Source organism: Dendropsophus ebraccatus, chromosome 2 (genome assembly GCF_027789765.1).
Source record: "Dendropsophus ebraccatus isolate aDenEbr1 chromosome 2, aDenEbr1.pat, whole genome shotgun sequence".
NCBI classification, from domain to species: domain Eukaryota; kingdom Metazoa; phylum Chordata; class Amphibia; order Anura; family Hylidae; genus Dendropsophus; species Dendropsophus ebraccatus.
In genome coordinates, this window is record NC_091455.1 from 68,432,400 (window position 1) to 68,456,107 (window position 23,708).

Below are 23,708 nucleotides of genomic sequence, written 5' to 3' on the forward strand. Positions count from 1 at the left end.
TGTGTGCAGGCGCGGGTGATTCGGTTACGGCGGGAAGGGGGGTTGCTAGTGAGGGGGCGGCCACCTGAGGTTTGCCTCAGGTGGCAGAGACCCCAGAATCGTCCCTGATGTCAGCTATAATATTCAGCTGATAAATGCCGCTGATGCATGCACCATCCTCTTGCTGTATAGTGCTGCAGCTGGGTCTTAAATGGTATCTATAAACTAAAATCATTTTATGTTAATTAGGTGCTTTGGAGACAGTTTCAGGGGGCCCCATTGGGGGCATCTACTAATGTGGTACTACACAGGGAGCCATCTACTAAAGGGGGTGACTACACTGGGGACTATATACTAAAGGGGACTAAACTAGGGTCAATTTACAAAACCAGACTACCAAGGGGGTCATCCACTAAAGGGGTATACACTGTGGGCCATTTACTAAATTGAGACTACACAGGGGGCCATCTACTATAGGGGGATGTGAGTGAGCTTGTCACTCTAGGGTCAGTGCATCTGTGCACTGGAGGGGGGCCCAGGATGGGTAGGCATCCTGGGGACCAGGGTACATTTAATCCACCCCTGATTGGGGTGCTTTTCTTTTAAATAATTATCTTATCTTCTTGACATCTTTGCAGCTGGCCAGGAATGTACGGGGCTGAGAAGCCATTACTGTTACTATGCCACACAGGAAATCCTGGCTGGGATCATATAAAGGATGTCACAACAACTGAAAGTGGGGATGGTATGCACAATTAAAAGGGGAAGGTTCCTTTTTGAGTTGCTTGGCATGGTAAATGATGCACATGGGGACTTAGAACCATCCACAGAACACAAAAGCAGCATATTAGCATATATTTTGCGTGTATATCTAAAGAAGGCCAGAACTATTTATGTTTTAATCAAGGTGCCACGGGTTACAAGTACAGAACGTTAGGTTTGTGTGTATGGTTGTGACAATAGATTCCCTTTATATAGATGCAGTGCCATAAATGTATGGCAAATGTCATTAAGGGGTTAATAAAGGACTTAGTCTTAAAGCTATTTATTTTTTAATATGGGTTCCAATACATAATAAATGCTATTGTTACTTACCTTTGCCCAGAAGTCTTTTTGTTGGGAGATTAAGGCATTGCCACTCTATAGATTTTTGCCCACGTTTTACATGAGAAAATTGATGATTCCATTTTAAATACTTTCCATGTTCCTCTTGTTCTGTTCTAATAAATTCATATGGGTATGCTTTGATAGCTAAAAGTGTGTGGCTTTATAGAGTGGAGGATTCTTTACAGTATAAATATCATAAAAGCTCAAATGTCTGATCATTCTTCTATATTTCTTGCTAAAAGAGATATAAAGTTGCAGGTAGAAGGACTATAAATCATGGAATTGTACCATGTTTGTTACTCACTTCAGGAGCCAGACACTTTCAGGAGGCAACAAAGCAGTTCCTGTGAAGATCTATTTTAAACCAAAATTGAGAAAGAAAATATGGATCTAAGACATTGGCTTTGTGAAAATATCATAAGCTAAGGTAAATGTCAACCAAGACAGTAGATAAAGTGGATAGACAGACAGATAGGAGATAGACAGACAGAAAGATAGATAGATACTGTAGATAGACAGATGGATGGACAGACAGGAGATAGACAGACAGACAGAAAGATAGATAGATAGATAGATAGATAGATAGATAGATAGAAGATAGATAGATAGATAGATAGATAGATAGGAGATAGATAGAAAGACAGATAGACTGACTGACTTTTGGATGTAGCTTGTAGTAGTTATTGCAATGTTTCAATGGATTTTTTTTTAGAGTGAGAGAGCGCTAAACATTCATTCTTACCCCAAAAAATGCTGATATTTTGTGTTTGCTACAATGAAGATTTAGGATAGAAATTGGGATAGATCCCTCTAACTCACTGTCTAAGTGAATGTCAATGCCCTTTATACTAAGATGTGTCACAGTGATGACTGTGCTGCAAATCACATTTCCCGTAAGGAATTACTCACTAAAAGGATGATCCAGACATCGCCGCTGCACAATTTATGGGGTTTCTCTAACTGGAAACAAATTGAAAGACAAAACAATAAAAAGGTACTGTATAATGGCTGATTCCAGAAAATCCCTACCATAGGTATGTCTACTATATGTATCACATCACAGCTGTTAGTAAAAAAAAGGTTAGAGGTTTGCAAACCCAATTGTAGAGTAAGGATAAAACAGAAGCAACTACTGTAAATCAGTTTCCATGGTTATCTTGCAGATTAGGTTAGGGATCTAGTTTTGGGAGCACTAAACAGAGAGCATGCACAGAGAAATGTTTTTAAAAAAATTGCATTTCCCTCCTTAATCTACTCCTTCCCTTTAATTCTGTTTTGTCTATTATTTCAAGAGAACCTAAGAAATATCTAAATGGATAACAGCCAGGAAGAAAATAGCACTAGATAAGGAATTCTATGTGTTTGCATCACTAGACTTCATCCAAGAGTTCCTAGTTAGGCCCCGTTCCCACTGCGCAAAACTAGCGGAATGAACATGTTCATTCTTCAGTGCGGACAGAGCAGGAGCTCGCGCCTCCCATAGACTCCCATTATGAGCGGGAGGCTAACAATTCCGCTGCGGAATTCCGCTAGTTTTGCTCAGTGGGAACGGGGCCTTACAGAAAATACATGGAACTCTAGCCACAATCCCAGTGATTCTATTACTGACACATGCAACATTTCAGCTCACACAAGTTGAGAAAGACTCCTGTTGCATGGTTCACTAAAATCACTGCCTGGTTTTCTGGCTTTGGCTGCGCCAGAAGCTTCCCCCCTCTTCTCGGTCTGCAGATGGGTACAAATGTTGTTGGGCCCCACCTCTTCTATAGACTGTGCCCCCTCAACCATTCACCAAGGAGAAAGAACTTCATCTCCTGGTTACCTGTTTCTATGTTTATTACTTCTTTAATATGTCTAGATATCCATTTATAGGTATATATGTACCAATTCCACTGCAAAGCAGAAATTATTAGAGGATTACTTACCAGCTATTACTTAGAAATGAAATATTACTATACTAATGTACTATGGCTCTTAAAAATACAGTATTAATATAAAAACTAAATCCCTGCCTTCCCTTAAATTGCCCTAAATGTGGGACCAAGGGGCTATTTCCATTGTATATAGTTTGGAGGTGCTGCACAATTAAGTTCTATAGGCCGGATATTTGTATTGCTTAGTCTGAGATTCGAAGGGGATTATTTGACATTACTTTTTATTTTAGGTGATGATTCTAATACTAAAGGAGGAAAAAAAGAGTTAAGCAGATTGCTCTTTTATGCCCATTTTATAACTATAAGGAATTTGTTGTCATTCTAATCTCCAACTTTAATAGCTTGCCCTGGTCTGAAATGGTTAAAACTTTAAAAAAAAATGTTTTTTTCTGTTCCTCTCAGCAGGGCTAGGTGTGTAAGGATTTAGTGGGATAGGTGAAGGGGGCTATAACAATATCTATTTTTTTTTAATTCTCAAGAGTTTGTAAGGAATAAAAAACCTATTTAAAAGACTACACTGAACAAGGACATTTGAAATGGAGTCTTTTGTTGCAGTTATACGCATAGAATTCAGACTTTATATAGTCCTCTTTCCCGACAATATTTATGCAAGGCACATAGTATTGTGACGTCTTCCAAAGCCCATGTATTGATTGTACCGCCTATAAAACATGAATATTCATGAAGATACTTCAATAATCACCTCATCATCTAATATTAGACCCTTGAATTCCTCGGTATTAAAGTACGTCAGCACTTATTTTGTATGGGGAAGAAGAACGATTTTGTTACAATAGAATATTAATTGTTTATGACCCGATAGAATGGACTATAGTATTGTTTTAAAGCTAAACTCTAGTAAAAGCTATCTCTGTAAGACTCCATATTTTGTTTTCTTATTACCACTATTTTTTGACAGCTCTTTATTTAACCAGACTGGCATTTCTACATTTTGACCATGTTCTTATTGTTCAACACTGTTCACAGCTACAGTAACTCCACCTGAGTAAATAATTGATTAAATGTTGTTGGCATCTTGGCAAAGGTCAGTCTGTTATTCTGTAAATAAGGTTTGTATTCTTCTGTATATATCTTGCTTATTTGATAAAGGCTTTGCTTATTCCTATACGTATGCTTTGTTACATACCATGTAGTTTATTCCTTTACTATACGTCTCCAGTAGTTTAATAGAAAACCAGAAGAAACATAAGAAGTACTTTGCAGACATTCTTCACAAATTTATGAATGGACTAGCTTGCTAGCGCCTTTCAATAGGTCCTTAGTTTTTACTAGCAATGCTCGCTGGTGTTTAACTAAAAAATGACCACATGGTGGGGCTCTTTCACCAGTTCTCTTTACACAGAAGCACTGCAGACATTTCAGAAATCGTCAGGAAAGTTGAGCTTTGCTTATAAACTTCATTTACAATGCCTTTATAACATGAACAGTTATTTCACATAAGTGCTAACCTATATGTTTTTAATATGATTATCTGACCATTATTTTATTTAGGATGCCAGTGCCAATGGGCCTTAGCCGTCATCTTGTTATTTATCACAATTGATCTGCTTGAATTAATATTTTATATCCTACGGAGAAATAATCTATAAGCCTATTATAATGCAGGTGAGGTTGGAGTGGATATTCCTTAGTGGTATATGAGTTAGATCCTGATTATAAAAAAAAAACCTGCTTAAAAGGCTGATGACATTCCACATTCTTGTAAATGTCTGTGTAATACAGTATTATTTACTCCGGAACAGCCTGTTCTAAGCATATTGTCTAGGGAGGATCTTGGTGGGCTACCCACGTAATTGTGGTGATCTCACGTCATTTTCTGTAAATGAAAAAAGGAAAAAAAGGAAAGAAAGGAAATAGCAATATTTAATCTTCAGACTTCCTAATGGGGGATTCCCCAAAGAGCCTATATAAAATCTTTAATGTACTTTTCTCTTGGCACCACAATTACCAGATATTTAACTAATAGTATAATGATGTAGAAAATGGACTAAGTGGAAAATCTATAGTACTGAAGAACATTCTCCAGTTTAACACACATTTCTAACATGTAAATATGTCACTGGAGTGTATAAAGGTCTGTTTATTGGGAAAGCATATTAAACCGATATATAAGGTTGGTCATTATACAATATAAGCTATATAGGTCTTATAGACAGCAGCTCCAGTTTCAGCACTAGCAGATGGACAGCTCCTTTACTTTAAGCCATAAGTCAAATCTGTCAAATCTGTTATTATATTATTTAAACAAATTAGACATTTAGGGAAACTCTGAAGATCTTAAGGGTGCATTGGCAGATCAGTGATTGTCATTTAACCCTTTCTAGTGAGGATATATGCATGCCTATAGCATATATATACTGTGTATGCATTGGTAGATTACGCATAGATATCTTACATGTATATATCAGATGTATGTTAGGTAAATAATTCTCTCAAGCTCCCCAGGATTAAACTTTTCCTTTTTTTTCTAATGTAGAATGAGCAGTGGATACTTTTGCTTGTCACCTGTACTGTCAGAGATAATGAATGAGAACATTTTGCCAAAAGAGGAAAAAAAAAATATTGATGTGTGGTTAAACTGAAGGGAATGTGTATGTCAGAATATTTATAAGAAAACTTATGACTGTGATCAGATCATCTGTGAGGAAAGATGAGAATTGTGATCGTGTTCCTGGAGGAATTGGCCTGATGACGTCTTTTCTGATACTGGATCATTACGTGACTTACACTCTGAAAAAAAGGGAAGCTGTTTGATCCATGGATAAAAATCCGAGCGCCACAGAATCACAAACAATAGCTGGTATTTAAAGGTAATATGCAGACAAACATTTACGAAGCAACCTCTTCCGAAAGTGGCGTTTGCAGTAACTATCCTGCATGTGTGTGTATATATATATAAATATATGTATATACATACAAGAACGGAGGGCTGGTCAACTTGAATTGCAGCACAAGAAGGAGAAGAAAGCAGCTAGAGAAACGCCTCAGGAGAAGTATCTTAGAGAAGATCTGATCTCATTGTCAGCATCTCAGCCCAAGACTCATAACAGGCTGCACCAGGCTCTCCCTGCCTCCCTGGCTCACTGCTTTTTTATATCTCATTCGTATTTACTTCCCAGCAGCTACAACTTCTTTTTTTCTTTCTTTCATTTACTTTTTCAGCTAGGGAGGTTATATTTTATTCTTTATTTTCTTATTCCTCCGCTCTTTTTGTCATCTCAGTCGGAATCCACCTTTATTTTATCCCTGGAATTGTGGCTTGCATCAAACTTTTAGACAAAATAGCTGCATCCAGTCAGTTCCTGTGTAATCCCAACCTGTCAGACAAGGCAATGCAGTCCACATTCTAAGAGGGAACGGAAACTTGCAAGACACTTGGCTTTAACTTGGGACCTGACATCTCTGTTTTTTGTGACACAGTGGAGTTTTTTTTTTTATATGGTAAGAACCTTGCATGCTTCTGTCTATGAACCGTTATGATAGAATTTGCTGTTGTAGCTACTTTTTAGGTATGTGATAGGGGAAAAGTGAATATATTGTATATTTGAACATTTTATGCCTGCCTCACTTGCATATGCATTGATCTAATTGAGGTCAAATCGCACATCGATCTGAGCTAATGAGAAGTGCTTGTTGAAAGTGTTTCCTTCACTTCTCTCGCCCGCAGAATGACAATGTACAGGAAAGCACTGCTCGCCTGGCTGTTGGTGTATGGAGTAATGCGCTGCACTGTCCACTCCTCACCTACTGCGCTCAAGTACCCAGCACTTAGGTAAGTATCACACTAATTATTATCATCAAAACCTGTTGTTATGTCATTCAGATCATTGACGCCTTTATCATGCCCATTGAAAAGAAATCATTCTGCATGTCACTATTTTATACAGGTAACCATCTCTATTATACACCATGTGTAGCATCTCCTCATTTACTACAAAAAAAAACTAGGGAAGGAGAGCAGGCTTGCATTTCATGCATTCATACATTCATACGCAGTGGGCTACAATCTCAGCAGTATGATGTTCAAAGATCCCGTCTCATCAAAAGGGTTCAAAGTCAATAATATTTAATGCTAAAAAAATGCTTGACACGTTTAACTCATTTTCCCCATAGGACGTGTCTGTCTGGCTCATATCCTTGGAATTGTGCCTTTATAGTTAGCATTTTAGATACAGATTACTAATGAAATGAGTTAGCTTCCCAGAACATGGCTTTGCATTGCCTCAGTGATACGGATCAGGATTAGTGATAGTACATCTTTAAATGACAAAACATGACAGCCAGGGAAGCCCCTAGTGCTTCGTGCCTCTGTTTGGCTGAGAGTCACTCTTCTTATAATGGAACAGGTGTGTGGCATCTATTGTACAAGCAAATTAATAGGATTACAAGATGTATATGAAAAATATTAGTCTTTTCTATTAAAAACAGCTTTATTGTCATGTCATCTGCATTTGCCTTATTTCCATAGGCGCTTAGTGTGATTAACACAAGGAACATAAGGAATATAGACCATATGCATTAAGCATTAGTGCATTACTTGAGTGTTAAAATCCATTTTACACCCCATATACATGTCTTGAAGATGCTGGTAAAAGCAGAAGCACCAGCGCCAGTTTATGCGATTTCTTTTTAAATATGCTCAGTTCACAGAACATTAAATGTATATGCTGGGATGGATAGTATTCATGATAAGGTATCAGCTATATTGTAGGTTTTACAGATACAATGCCAAAAAACAAACAAAAAAAAGCGTAGTAAATGAAATAGTCTCTTCTGTATTTTTTACCTTTACAAGAAATAAACAGCAAAAATCATTTCAGCTATTGTCCGAATAATCAATATTTTTATTGTCTTTGTCAGGCTAGGGATTATTTGGCTTCTGAATTTCCTGCACAATTCACTTATTAGGTTTATAAATAATTCATTGTTTGCTCTGAAGATTGCTTACCCCTCTCAGTAGAATCACTGTGTCCCCGAAATGAAAAACAGACATTCAGAAGCACAAAGGGTCACAAACTAATAGGTGTAACATAGCAGTAAATAAAATCCAACCATTGATTTATGTATTTTCAAGTTTTTCCTATTTCTTTGCTTTCCTGCCCTAACCTTGTTGAATGATACTAGTTTTTATTAGATAATAAACAATTTTTCTGTCACGTCAGCTGTTGCTGAGATGTAACTCCTATCATCCACAGCATAGGGCAACAGTAGTTTCAGCCCAGGAACAGATGAAATGCCAGAGGCTGTTTATGCTTGTTGTGTGCTCAGTGACAGTGGTCAGCGTAAACTGTTTGGGTGTACTATCTACTTGGCTATGTTAATCTATATAATACCCTGGATCATTTGCCTGTGGTACAGACAATCTGACACAGCTAAACTGTGATCCAGATTTAGCAAGAGTAAAACACTTTGGAAACATCTATTATTAATAATGCTGGCAGAGCAAACTGACAAAAATAGCTTATGGTGACCTACATCCCAGCAGATACAAAGTGAAAAAAAAAATCTTAAAGGAGGAACTTGGCATAAAAGAAACAAAACTCGACGAAGTCAGGACCCAGTCTTTCCAAATATACCCCTCCTTCTGTAGAGGGGGTCTGGGTAACATGGCTGCTAAACATTTTCAGTGCTTTGTGGCCAATGCTTAGTGCTCACATTTAATGTTTGGAAGCTGATAGTGTGTTTGATGATGCTGTTCTGCCAATAAAGGAAAGTTGTCCCCCCCCCCCCCAACCTTTTCTAATCTTTCCCTTCCTCCCCTCCTCCTCCTCTCTCTCTCTCCTCTCAGTTCCCTGTACTAATGATTGTAGGATTTGGCAGCTCGCTCTGGCCCAGCCCCAACCTCAGGTCAGCTCACAGATGGGCTGCTCTTGTTATTTCTCTCACGCCCACCTACAGATTGATAGGGTCTCAGGGGGTCTTTTTCCATCAGCGTCTGGCATCTCATCACCGAACAATATTCAGAGAAAAAAGACCAGTAATGTAGACGCTAGAAATGAACCTTTGCCAGGGATTACATTGCTCCAAAAGGCAATGATCAAGTCATTATGCATTTTTGATTAATTAAGAGGCTTACAATTCATTCTCCTTTTCTTTCTCTCTGCTCATTAGGCTTGAAGATGAAGTGTATGATGAGGACGGTAACACTCTTCCAGACTTTGCTTTTGATAACGATCCAATTGGTATTGGAAATCCAGCCTCGGTCTTAGATGATATGTACTCCTTTTATTACCCGCCGGAAAAGAGGTGAATTCAGACTTTTTCCCTAAATGAGATAAAAATCTAGTTAAAATGATGTGTTGCATAGTCACAAATAATGAAATAAAATCTGCAAACACAATAACCCTGCTTCTGTTTCATGTCAGAGCATATTGCGACTTCTGCAATGCATCCAAATTATTTAACAGGAGGTGCACATTTAAAGGGAAAAAATGGAGATTTATGGAAATGAGTAACATTCAGTGCTAATCAGGTGGCATCTTGCAATTAAGCAGCATCTTGGGAAATTAAGAACAACAACAAAAAATCCTTATATGTATATGTTTCTGTGGTACACAGAATGTGGATGTGGGCGGAAAGGATATATCAGGCATAACATGTGGACTAGAGTAAAACATGACCCTGTGACAGATCAGTCTAGGCTTAATCAGGAAGCTTTAATGGGTCAGCTGCACCCTCCCCTCCCTGCACACACATACACACATTCCATTGAGAAATGCTTCTTGCTTGAAAACAACACATGTTGATGTCAGATTTCCAGGAATCATCTTTCCCTTTTTTTTATTATTTTTTTTTTCTTTGCTGTTGTCAGACATGCTGATGATCTATTAAACAAAGCCTATAGGAATTTACTGGGGCAGTTGTCTGCGAGGAAATACCTGCATACTCTGATGGCCAATCGCTTAGGGTAAGGTTGTGCTCTTAAAACGTAGTATTTGTACACATCCATAGAGGTAAAAAAAAAATAAAAAATCTGTCCGAGTTCAGGCTGTAATCAATATTTATGAAGAACAGATCCGCCTTATGTACAGAAACATATGGACGACGTAGCGCAAACCATCAGACAGTAGACACATCTAGTTTATGGAATTAAAATGCCAAGCTAGTTATTTATATCCTCCATATTCAGAAGGGCTACACGGCTATAATAAGCTGTGGTGTTTATTTCACCTGGACGATGCATTTATATTTTTGTGGTGGGCTCTCTTCTTCTTTATTGTCCAATATGTCATTGATTTTCCTTTGAAAAATGTAGCAGTTGTGCACCCTCACGCAGTATAGATTTCTGGGTTGGGTAACATTTTAATAACGCTCAGGGGAACTCATCACATCTTCATAATGAATAATTCATGTGATGAATATATTGTCTCCATACTGTCATCCTAAATTATCTGACTTTAATGTCACACTATGTGAATTGCTTTTAGTTAGTAAAACCTGTGACTTCCTGTGTCTTAGCTGTTACATTTGTTGATTTTTGCGAAATTCCCCTTTAAGTTACCAGTGAATGAATGCTAGTTGGGCTATTAGCTGAAAGACCTGAGTGATTAGTAGATTACGTAATGTATAATAAAATTACAGTTGATAGCTATATAACATGAGGCATGCGCAGATGGTGCCCCTGTCAGAGCCTCCCGTACATTTGGCTGTGTAAGTATTGCCATTTAGCCATTCGTCTTATAACATGCATTAGCTTTGTAAATGTCACCAGACTGTGCAGGATCTAGCCTTGGATTTTTGCTACCCAGACGTCTGTAAGCAATGCAGCACAAAGGCGAAGTCTGCAATTTAAGGAACATTAGAAAGCCACCCCTGACTTTGTCCCAATCGGTACATCAATATCCTTCCATATATTTCACAACTCTTTTTATGTTGTTGACAAGAAGCCCCTAGAGGCAATTATGGTAGCAAAAGGCAGGACAGCCCTGTAGTGATTGGTAATGAGACAGAGGCCTTTGGGAGTTGTCCAACACGAGGATCAAGGCATAGGGTTGCCTAATGGAGCTTGGGTAGACAGTGTGGCAGATGTTTGTACCCTTTGTTCAGGATTTACACAGCTATAATTGGGTTTGACATGAAGATTTTTTTTTCTCTCGCTTTTTTTTTGCAAGCAATAAGACTTGATTAATAAAACACACTTTCACGCTCGCACACACCTATCCATGCATACAGACGCACACGCCCATGCAGACAAAGCCTGGCTTGCTGTTTTGATGCACATGCTATCCATCTGTCTGATATCACATGTTAGAGGTGATAAAATAGAATCTCTTTATTAGAAGTTATGTTCCCTTTGTTCCAAGGCTAGACATCTTCTTTGACAAACACATCATTCAGAGGCCACCATAAATCAGGCTAAAATCATGATACATGGAGCTAATTACAAGATAAACCTTGCCTCACTTCACAATAATGAATGATAAACCTGCAAGATAGCGGCTGGTGGCTCAATGTGTTTGACAGAGAAAGGAATAAGGAATCCATTTGTCATATCCCTCATGAGACTTTATAGCTACCATATTCAATTCATTTTTTGAGGGAATAAATCTAGTCTGCCTTGTTTTGAAAATCAATTGATGCTATGTATTTGTTGATGCCAGTGTTGTGGGTCATTATATATGGGTAAGAAAGGTGGCAGAACTATTATATGGATGGCCTATGAAGAAGCATGCTGCACCTTATTATATTGATACATTTAGGTGAAATGTATCCACTTGCATCTGTGCTCTTGCAGAAACACATTGGGTGGGAACACAAAACAGCTTGGGATTAGATTCATACATTGGTGGTAACTGATAAATGATCAATAAATGTCTTATATAAGACATATATATCACCTTTCCATTCAACACACAATATCTTCAAACTTTGAGAATGGTTGGGGCTGTGTGCATGTCAATGAAGAGGAATGGGCCATTGAGCAGTTCTTACTGATAGTGCCTAGCCTGCCAATATTCAGTGTATATTCTGTTTCAGGTAGAATTTATGTAACTCAAAGCAGACAATTTGCCATGGATGAAAAAGTTTTGCACCCCAAGACTAGTATTCCTGGTTCCCTGCTGCATGCTGTGTGTATCTCCTTTGATTCAGTACATGTTCATTGATTTATAGCACCTATTGGCTCTAAAAGGATGGCTGTTATAAGGGAGATCACAATGAAGATTGTAGCAGGAAGAACAGGGGAATCAATTTTTGTAATGAATAAATCATTACTGAAGTATATGCCAAGTTCAATGCCTGTGAATTTTAGCGAACATGGTTAACTAACTCAATAATCCATCAATGGGGGCCATTCCAATATTTAAGGTTAATGTCTCTTGTGAATGAGAGTAGTAAGTTCTATTGTATGGTGCTTGCTCAGTATCTTAAGCCAGGTATCGCTGATGCAGACCCTGCTAGACAACAAACCTGGGTGCATGTAGAGAGATGCTACTGTAGACTGCAACTCTTGCTTTTTGCCATTGCAGTGCATTGAGTAGCAGCTTGGAAGATGACTCGGAACCACTATCAAAACGGCACTCGGATGGCATCTTCACTGACAGCTACAGCCGCTACAGAAAACAAATGGCTGTCAAGAAATACTTGGCAGCAGTCCTGGGGAAAAGGTATAAACAAAGAATTAAAAATAAAGGACGACGAGTAGCATACTTGTAGCGATGAGCAACCAGCCAACCTGTGTATACAGCCCAACAAAACGAGAAAAAAAAAAAAATCATCACCAAACTGACTGAACAATCATCGCTCCTGTGTTATCTACAAACATGTATTTATGTATTAAGTAAAGCCATTAAATGAATATTTTGATAATAATATTGTTTTTCTTTTGTACAAAGCACTAGAGAACGCACAGATCTACTTTGTGGACCAATCAATAAGTTATATATGTTCTATATAAATATATATATAAGTGACAAAGAACAAGTACAATGTGTGCACAAATCTTAGAATTCTCATGAGCTGTTTATGTTTTTATATAAAAAAAATAGAGAAGAAAGACAATCATTGCTTTAAATATTTTGCTCCTATTTTTGTAACTTGAAATTAAATGGATAGTATTTTTATCCGCGACAGGGTTGAAGACCTTAAATTTAACCTTTTGCTGATGGACATAGACATTGATGACCTAGTGCAAGGGATTATGTTGCTAATGATTTTTGAGAATCACTCGGGGTGATTTTGCCCTCAGTGAGTGTCAGCACTGGCTCCTTTAAAGCTTTAAGGAGCACTGTCCCTCTTGTTAGATTCTCCAAATGTTGTGCTGTCTTAAATTCCACTTTTATATGTATTTATGTTTACTTAAAATATTTTCAGGACCCAATAGTTCTTTTAAATTGACGGACGCTTCAATGCACCCCACTTTTAAAATCACCTACTAAACTTTCTAATTGGACCAGGCACATAGTAACATTGTCCTGGCAGTAAGTATCTGCTAGTCAAGTGACAAGATGAAAGCTAGTAATAGGTACAGCACATTGCGTACAGAACAGCCCAAAATGAAGTTAAAGGTAGCGGACCTGTCTTTTAAAAAAAAAAGTTCTTCTATAGGTCCATTACCCAACTGACAATGGGCAGCTTGGTATTGGAACGGGATACAAAGTACATTGTGTTTCTCTCCAGTGCTGTCCATGCTTCTCTTCATGTGAATCTACCAAAAATATTTTTTTCAGTTCTGAGTTTAGATATTTCTTTTCGCTGTCTTCTTGTAGGATATTCCACCTTTTTCCTTGCCCTTCACCATTTTAATAATGTCATTCCGCAAGTCATTTATTCTAATTGTAAGCACCTCATGTTATGTTTATGCAAGCTCTTATTGTAAAGTTAGGAACCCCTGTTGTAGCTACTACTAAATAATTATGCACTACTACTAAAGTTTTGTTCTTTGTTTTTTGAGTCTTTAAAAGGTAAAGATGTATTTTTCTACATTATGGCTTATTGCTTAGTAAAAGTACTTTCATAAAACAACGTTTTGTCATAATATAATGTGTAGCATTCAAAAAGTATTTATGATCAAATGTAAAAAAAGAAAAAAAAAAAGGAAAAAAAAAAAAAAAAGAAAAAAAAAAAAAAAAGAACCGCAAGGAAACTGAGGTCTCTCTTGCTGTATGTCAGCCTCATAACCATGCCTGTGTCTGGAGAGATTTCTAGAAAGTGTAAATACTTATTTTTTTTCTTTTTCACCTAAATTTACCTAAAGAGAAAACTTCATCTGAGTCACCAATGTCTAAGTCAAGAGCAAGAATGCTGCTAGAGAAAGTGTACCAAACCTTTCAGCTTTTTCTTCCTTCCAGTCTGTTAAGAAAGAGGAGATGGATCAAAGGAGCTTGAGCTTGACTAGAGTTCCTTCCTAGGCCACCCCCTGCCAGCTGATCCTATTGCAAGCAGTAGCTGCCCATAGGAGTTTGGTCTGCATGACATCAATCTTACCTTCATTTTGCGTTTTCCTCAGGCAGTGTGACACAGGATGCAGTTTGCAGCTTTTGTGCCTTCCCTCGCCTTTTAAATTGCCACGAATCACAGATGGCTTTTTAGTGGCCCTACAATGCTGCAACACATTGGCTTGTATTTTAGTCTCATCTCTGTGTTTGTTTGTAGTGGATAGGATTATAATGTTTGTTAGGTGTAGAGATGATGTAGGGTTTCAGTTGCTTTTGAGTGTAGTAGTTATCGCATCATCTATTTAGCATCCGATCCTTTGTACGATTTACAGCGAAGCCAACAGCCTTACTAAATTCAGTGGATCTGTTCTACAACGATCTGCCTAGATGTAAGTCTATATTTTGTGTGCAACAGATTATTAATATAAAAGTGAATATTATTACACAACTATCTAGAACTAAACAATTGATTAATGTTATATAAAGTGTGCAAAGCTTGTGTTAATAAATTTTTGTATCCAATGCAATTTTGTCTAATGTTTGGAAAACCTGATCTATGAAATGGCATTTGTGCATTTCCTTAAAACTTTAGATCTATTCATTTTTTTGTGCTCCTTAATTTATTTTCCTTAAAAAAATGGAACCATGAAAGATGTGTGTACTTGTGCACAGAATTTCTGGTAGTTCTTTTTTGTATTTGTCAAAACGAAAATGTTTTGGATCATTTTTGTAAGTATTAGTAAATTATACAAAACTAGCTCTGTTCAAATACACTATGCCAAAGCAATCACTTAATATGCTGTTGCTTATTTATAGAGATTCCTGGGTTGTACATCATACTTGTTTATATGATCAGTTTCAGCAGTGTAGTTGAATATCTTCTTTGCTTCCAAATGCAAACCTAGTCGATGGAAAATGGATTCCCAAAGACTCTATAAGTTACATCTTAAGTGATCAGCAAGACTATTTACAGTCCCGGCAGTCAAGTATCTGATGATGGAAGTGTAATGACGTAGACAATGAATGTCTGAAAGAAGACTCATGGAAGCGCATATTATAGTACAGTAGAGAGATGATGGAAATATTAGATTCCATTTTTAGACATCATGGTCTCTTGGGAAAAACAAAAGGCTGCGTGTGAGTAATCATTGTTGGTTTAATGGATAGCAAAATACACTGACAATAATACTTCCTTGACCCATCCTTCTAAACGGTAATGCTCTACTAGCAAATGTATGGGGTTATCTTCATTTTTGCATACTTAACTACTGTAAACCCTTACTAGTCACACTGAAAATGTATAAATATATCCATCATCTAGACAGCAAGTCAAGAAGCCCCCATTTTGTATGCAAGAATACAATAATGCAGAAATAGATAGACTTTGTTCTGAGCTAATCCAACCAGTTCACTACTGGTTGTTAAAGGGAATCTGTCATCACTTTCATGCTGCCTGAACCACAACTTATGGGAGCAGTCCATAGTGGCCTCAGCCAGTCCCACCTCCATGGACTGATAGATTGTTCTCTCTTTGGGTAGAGGGAGAAATCTATCAATCTAAGCCAGCAGGATGTAAAGAAGACACCAAGGAACTCTACCTGATGGCTTGTGGTTTAAACAGCATGAAAATGATAATAGGTTCCATTTTAACTAAATTATATATTCCCAACAATACATAATTTAAGCACAGTATTTTGACTGATAGAGTAAACCTGTTTGCAGCTAGACCCGCACAATTATTATAAAATGAAAATATTACTTGTACAATGAAATTATTTTATCTCCTTATTAAATGGACAGTGTATATTTAAGTGGTCCTTCACATGGAACGATGCTTATTATTTCCGATAAAAGATAATTCATTTGTATAATAGGTGCTAAGTATTAGTTACCATTGAAGCATACAGTGAACACATAGGGAGAATAGAAAAAGTATCTTTATATGAACATACACACTAGACAGGTAAAGCTATTTAATCTAGACTACATTCAGAGAGCACATAAAAATAACATTTTGAGAGTACAAATTACATAAAAAACCTATTGACAAGGACCTACATTTGTCTATAGTATTAAGGTAACCTGGTGGAACAGGAAGTATCTTTCCGACTATATTTACCAACTGCTATACTTTCAATGTGCAGTGTTTCAAATGCAGTTGCTTGGTAAGCAACAAGCAAACACTACCATAAAATTGTTTCAAATATAAATAAATGAAGTCATTGATTTGTCTCCTAAAGAAAATGTGATAAAAATAATAATACACCATAATGAGGCAGTGATACTAAATGACACAAAATCATAAACATAATAAACAAACCTTTAAAACATTTTTGTTGATCAGATTCAACAAACATTTATCTGACAATCATACACTGCAGATGACATATACATGGCTCAAAAACAAAAAACAAAAGGAACACTTAAATCGCATAATGAAACTCCAAGTCAGTCACACTTCTAGCTGTGTCTGTCCAGAGCATGGAGCAGATACCAGGAGACATGGATGGGGCTGTAGGAGGGCAGCAACTCAGCAGTAGGACCACTACCTTTACAGGATCCAGGTCTGTGCAAGGAGGAACAGGAGGGGCAGTTCCAGAACCCTGCAAGATGACCTTCAGCCGGCCACTTATATCTATGTGTCTACCCAGACTGTTAGAAACAGAGAAAAGTGAATAGAGTAATGCCAGCTCACCACGTCCGCACACCTACTGCACACAAGCCCTTACACCAACAGTATGCAAATAAACTTCAGAAAGAACAGCTGGGCTCAGCATTGCAGTGAGAAAAATGCTTCTTTTATTTAGTGATCCATAAGAAGAACAGAGGGCAAATCTCAACTAACTTTAGCTTGAATTGGTAGCAATTTTCTATCAATTGTTCTTATGGATCACTAAATGAAAGAAGCAGTTTTCTCACCGCAACTCTAAGCCCAGCTGTTCTTTCTTAAGTCTGGCAGAAAGAATTTCCATGAGGGTGGTACGAAGGCTCGGCGTCCAAAAGTCAGTGTTGTGCTTAAAGAGGAGACACAGTGGAGCATGTTCTACTGCCTGTAACATCCTCCAGCATTACCAGTTTGGCAGTGGGTCATATTGGTGTGGGGAGGTAATTATTTGAAGGATGACACAGCCCTTCTATGTGCCAGTCAGAGGTAGCCTGCCTGCCATTAGGTACTGGGATCTGATCCTCAGACCCATTGTGAGACCATATGCTGGTGTGGTTGGCCCTGGGTTCCTCCTGATGCATGACAATGCTAGACCTTATGTGGCTGAAGTGTGTCCGGAGTTTCTGAGTGGTGGCATTGATGCCATGGACTGGCCTGCCCGATCCCCAGAACTGAATTTATTCAAGTACATCTGGGACATCATGTCTTGTTCCATCTACGCCACCTTGCACCACAGACTGTCCAGGAGTTAAGCAAAAGTTTAATCTAGGTCTGGGAAGAAGACGGGGAGGTCATACAGTATGTGGAGGACACACACACACACACCTTGGGAGTGCTGCAGACTTTTTTGCTTACTATTGAAGAAGGGGATCTGCGTCTGGACGCTCACCTGCTGCTGTGCACCACTGTTGTAGATTCATATGTGTCTATAGAAAACTTGCATTTGGCTCTCCAGAAAAACAAGATGATGCCAATAGACAACACTTAGCTTCACTGGTGTGTGTTATATAGAAAAGGAAACAGCCTGGGCATTCAAGTTGTGAAAAATTCTGTGGTTTATTTCCCAAAAAAAGCCATAGGCAGCGTTCAAATTCATCAACAGGACCTTTTCTTATAATATTTATTGATGTGTTATTATATACCATTATCTTCATATCTGAATTTTAACTGCACATCTGTCACGATATGGCAGCTATTTTTATATACATCCTCTTGACATTCTGTATTTCAGTAGCAGTACTTAATCTTTATCATAACAGGATTAGGCAAATTAAACTATAAAAATAAGAAAACTTAAAGGGAACCTGTCACCCCCCTGTGCCGGGATAGAGCCCAGCAGACCATCCATTGCAGACCCATATAATCACCGCATCCGAGAAGTCCCGCTCCTGGACCCGCTCGGACCACCAAGATATCTCTGTCCGAAGCCGTGCGCGCGCTCCCACAGATGAGATCGATGCCCATAGAGAATGACTGGAGCCTTCATTCTCTAATGTCGTTGGACTCATCTCTGGGAATGCGCATACGGGTTCAGACGGAGATATCTCGGCGGCGGGAGCGGGTCCAGGAGCAGAACTTCTTAGATGCGGTACGTATATGGGTCTGCACTGGGGGGTCGGCTGGGCTCTGTTCCGGCATGAGGGGTGACAGGTCTCCTTAAAATACAACAGAAAAAAAAAAACAGAATCGGGATGCGCAGTATTATTTTTTTCATTGGTTTTGCTGTCTCTAGGTGGCGCTCAAAACTAAAATTTCTGTGTGCATAAACTTATCAATATTTTAAATTCCAGCAATACTGACTATATAAAGAAGTTTGGGTCTTTTTTATGTGTATGGACAGAAACAAAGTAATTTGAGTTAAAATTGTGTTTCTCCATGATTTGTAGACTAAATGATATATAGAAGGTAATTGGTATAGAACATCAATATCATAACAGCAGAGATCAGCTTTTAGAACATTACTTTCTGTAGAAGCTAATACAACTGTGGCTGCTGCACCAACACTGCTATTTGCAATATGTGAGAGATATTAAGTAGACAGAAATTTATTCATACAACATTGACATTTTATTTGTTAAACTCCTACTCACAAATACGACATTTGGAGCCCCCAATAGAGCAACAGGTGTTCAGAATGTATCAGGGACACTTAGTGCTGTAAGTGGGACAGTGTGTGGTTCTCTAGCCATATGTTAGGTGGCTTCGTATCACGGTGAAGTGACTAATTGCTGCGTGCTAAAGGTTAATGTGCATATATTAGTACAGTACTATAGGAGATTTGTACTTTATTTATATGTACCAGTATAGGATTTATTTCTCATAGGAATCTATCGTTCAGGAGGTTTGGAAGCTGCTGGAGGACAATCTTAACATCAATCTATTTTATAATATTTTTTTTGCCTTTGATAAAGTACTATATAAACGTAAAGACTTAAATTATGTGCTACAGTATTTTATATTTGCTCACCTAAATATAGTGCTTAGATCACACGTAATGGGCTATGCCTACTCCCGTCCTTGTCTCCTAATTACTGGTAGATTAACACAACAGTGCAGGAATACCAAGAGATCCATAAATGAGGTGGTTTATGGCTAACTCTCTACTGTCATCAAATTGGCACTTGGAAACCAAGGGACCAATATTGCATTGTTTCACAGTGGCTTTAATTTAACAGTGCCTGTCTCTGTATGTAACAATTATTACAATGGCAATGTTGGTATATTTCTGTTTTCAAGGCTACTGTAAAACACACTAGCATCCTTACAATACACTAATGTGCTCACGCAAACACAAGAAAGCACAACCATATTAGTCTTGCTAGTCTTGTCTTGCTAGTAGATTTTGAATAAGAATCAAATTACTGTAGGTCTAACATAGTAAGCATAAAAGAATGACAAAGAAAACTGGAGTCACAGACAGGAACGCTTACCTTTGCTTAACCCATAGCCACAAGAATTACTACAGAGCTGATTACTTAAAAGCTGTGTGCTTGAAGGGAACCAGTCACCACTGTTTTTGTGTGTTCTAAAAAAAAAAAAAAAAGCAAGCTGCATAGTACCTACCGTATATTGTGTTTGTCATCTGGGCGGTGTCTTTCTCTTAACTGGGCTGTATTCACACCTCTCAGGGCAGAGGAGCCTGCTGCGTCACTGGGATGCTGGATGAGATCTTGAGCAAGCGCCAACATGATCACTAAGCCAGGCCTGGACAATATGCCCCTTCCCCACAGCCTCTCTGTTCTAATATGTTGGTGCTTTTGCAAGATTTTGTCCGTAAAAGGCTTCTTGACTGTCAATCATGGCCCGAGAAGTGTTATTCCAGCCCAGGTTTGATACTTTGTTATACCATATTTTTTCAATTTAGAACACAAAATGTTGGTCACTGGTTTTCTTTAAAGGGGTATTCCTATCTTAGCTTGTTATCCTCTATTCATATAATAGGGGATTATAAGGTGATCACTGGTGGTTTCAACCGCTGGGATTTCCATTGAAACCAAGAACAGGAATTAGCATATGATATGGAAGGACATGGTAAGTGCTCCATTAATTTTAGGGGCAATTCATTCCCCATAACTAACTGAGATGGGAATAGCCCTTTAAAGAGAACTAGTCACTACCTTTTGAATAAATATTTTCAGTTTAATTTTAAAAAGGGTCAATCCTGGACTGTAACTACACTTCCCGGGTCGTAATTGACAGTCAAGAAGCCTTCTGCATCACTGGAAGGTGGACAAGGTCTTTATGTCGTAATTTATGTTGTGATGTTCCAAACCTGGCATTATAACACTGTACATAGGACTTGGTGGTTTGGTAATCTGCACTACTTTTATTAGCATTGAGCTGGGGGATACAGTGGATATACCATTCATTTATAGAGATGAGCGAACCGGGTTCAGGTTCGAGCCCATCCAAACCCGAACGATCGGCATTTGATTAGTGGCGGCTGCTGAACTTGGATAAAGCTCTAAGGTTGTCTGGAAAACATGGATACAGCCAATGACTATATCCCTGTTTTCCACATAGCTTTAGGGCTTTATCCAACTTCAGCAGCCACCGCTAATCAAATGCCGAAAGTTCGGGTTCGGATGGACTCAAGCATGCTCAAGGTTCGCTAGATATTGTATCATTTTCTGCCATGACTATGCAATGCATATATACTGTAACTATCTCCAAACAGGGTATTGTATTATTTCCATAAAAAACTATTGATATACATATGTGCCTCATCTGTTTTTAGCCACTTATTTATCATAAAAGCCTAATAATACACTAGGCCAAACATGTATAATATGTGGGTTATATATGAATTATTGTTTTCTATTTTGAATATTTTTTTTAATAACATCATGGCCCCCTGTAATATAGGACAAATGATTTCATGTACTATATATATCATGATTTATTGTACATTCTGACCCTTCCTGCTGTTTGCTTAATTTGCCAGGGTACAGCGGCTAGAACAGTTGCTTGGAGACTATGCTGTGAACTTTCTGGACATGTTTCTGGACAATGTTGTAATTGATATTTAATTTTATTATAAATACTGCATGATGAACTTAAAGAGAATGTACCATTAGACTAGTAAAAATGAGCCATAAATACTGTCCTGTTGGCGCTGCAGTGTACTGCCGGATGCTGTGAAGCTTTTTTCATTCCGCTGCCTGGTTCCCGTTATTTCCGCCGATATATGTATATGCTAATTAGCCGCCCTGAAGCACGGGAGGCTGGCCTGGCACCGTCCTCAGGTTGCACTGGCACGCCTCCTATGCTAATTGCCCGCTTACTGTCTTCTGCCCGGTCGCAGCGTCCTCACGCCAGATCCCAAACGCCGTCAGAGGCATGCCAGTGCAACCTGAGGACTGCAAGTCACCAAGGGGGGCAGAGAGGAGGTGAAATTTCAGAAGCCGGGACAGCCTCCTGGGCTAATTAGCATATACATATATTGGCGGAATGAAAAAAGCTCCACAGGATCTGACAGTATACTGCAGCTCCGACAGGACAGTATGTATGGCTCATTTTACAAGTGTAATTCTCTTTAATGTTTGCTGGCAAAAACCACAGGTGGGGTTTAAATCTGGCTTCAGGACTTGCATGAATAAGTAGTTTTTCCTACTTGCTACACCCATATCCATGACTAAACTGCACCCTCAGTGGTTGCTAGAGGAAACCCGTGTTTGGTTAATTGCAGTGGTGTAGCTATCATAGAGGCAGGGCAGGCAGCTGCTATGGGGCCCGTGGGGGAGGGAGGCCAGGGATGCACAGGGAAGGTAAGAGCTGTCCTGTGTCCTTATGCCTTAAGCTTTATCCCTTATCTACTGCAGTGTGTAAGTGACTCAGTGTTCACTTACATGATGCAACACAAAAATGGTTAAAAAGCACAAGACAGGGAGATCTCTGCTTCACTGCTCTGATAACCCCAGACCTCTGTTCTCAGGCTGCTGCAATCAAGTAGAAAAATGTGTGAGCACCATGCAGAGGTAAGGGGTTATCAGTGCCCGAGCAATGAAGAAGAGATCTCCTTTTCTTCTACTTTTTAACCCTTTTTTTTGTGTTGCCGCATGTAAGTGAACATTGGGTCACTTACACACTGCAGTACATAAGGGGTTAAGTAGAAGGTAGTCTGCTCCTGCACCTTAGTATTTAAAGGAGAAGTCCGGCAAAATTTTTTATTAAAGTATTGTATTGTCCCCAAAAGTTACACAAATCACCAATATACACTTATTATGGGAAATGCACATAAAGTATTTTTTCCCTGCACTACTGCATGAAGTCTTCACTTCCCGGATAAAATGGTGATGTCACGACATGACTCCCAGAGCTATGAGGGCTGTGGCTGCTGGAGAGCATAATGGCTCAGTGTCCCTCCAGTGCCCTGTTTCCCTCAGTGTCCCCCTGCCATCATCCTCTCCAACAGCCACAGCCCGCACAGCTCTGGGAGTCGGGTCTTACATCACCATTTTATCCAGGAAGTGAAGCCTTGATAGTAGTAAGTGCAGGGAAAAAAACACTTTATAAGCATTTCCCGTGATAAGTGTATATTGGTGATTTGCGTAACTTTTGGGGGGCAATACAATGCTTTAATAAAAATTTTTTGCCAGACTTGTCCTTTAACCATAAGGGCTCCTAATGTGCCCTTATAGTTATATACAGTGGACTGACAGAGAAAGCAGCCATTGGCTCGCTGCTCTGCCAGTCACTTTTGTAGCTGCAGGCAAGATTCTGCCTCTGGCCACAAGAGATTTTATTTTTTGGCCACATCACCGAGAGCCTTGTACAGTTTTTTGCAAGGGGCCCCATGAATCCTAGGTACGGGCCCTGGTTAATTGCCATGATAAAGACCTTACTCCAGTTAGGTTTAGAGATTAGTGAAGTCTTGAAAAGTTTAGTTTGGTTGGTGGACTATATTTTTCTCAAACTTTTTCAACATCCCTAACACATGTGTATAAGGACTAAGAGCCTTGAAAACCATTTATAACAGTGATCAGTTACATAGAAGTGTATTTGAGTACTATTCAGCTGTTTTTTTCCCAGCTTTTTTTTTCTGTGAAAGTTAAGGCAACATGTATGACTATGGGTAATCGGTTGATACCCAGTGGTAACAAACAACTTGTTTAAGGGCACACTGCA

At 38.7% G+C, this 23,708-nt stretch overlaps 1 protein-coding gene across 2 annotated transcripts; it reads left to right on the forward strand.

The window, feature by feature from the left end:
* The first annotated feature begins 6,023 nt into the window (after window positions 1-6,023).
* ADCYAP1 (adenylate cyclase activating polypeptide 1) lies at window positions 6,024-12,947 on the forward strand. Of its 2 annotated transcripts, XM_069960083.1 has the most exons (5): window positions 6,024-6,482; window positions 6,709-6,813; window positions 9,153-9,287; window positions 9,853-9,948; window positions 12,509-12,947. In XM_069960083.1, the coding sequence occupies exons 2-5, from the start codon at window positions 6,710-6,712 to the stop codon at window positions 12,693-12,695; spliced, it is 522 nt and encodes a 173-aa protein (XP_069816184.1). In that variant the 5' UTR covers window positions 6,024-6,482; window position 6,709; the 3' UTR covers window positions 12,696-12,947. The 2 variants fall into 2 exon arrangements, with proteins under 2 accessions (XP_069816184.1, XP_069816185.1); XM_069960084.1 differs by lacking the exon at window positions 9,853-9,948.
* Window positions 12,948-23,708: the final 10,761 nt, after the last annotated feature.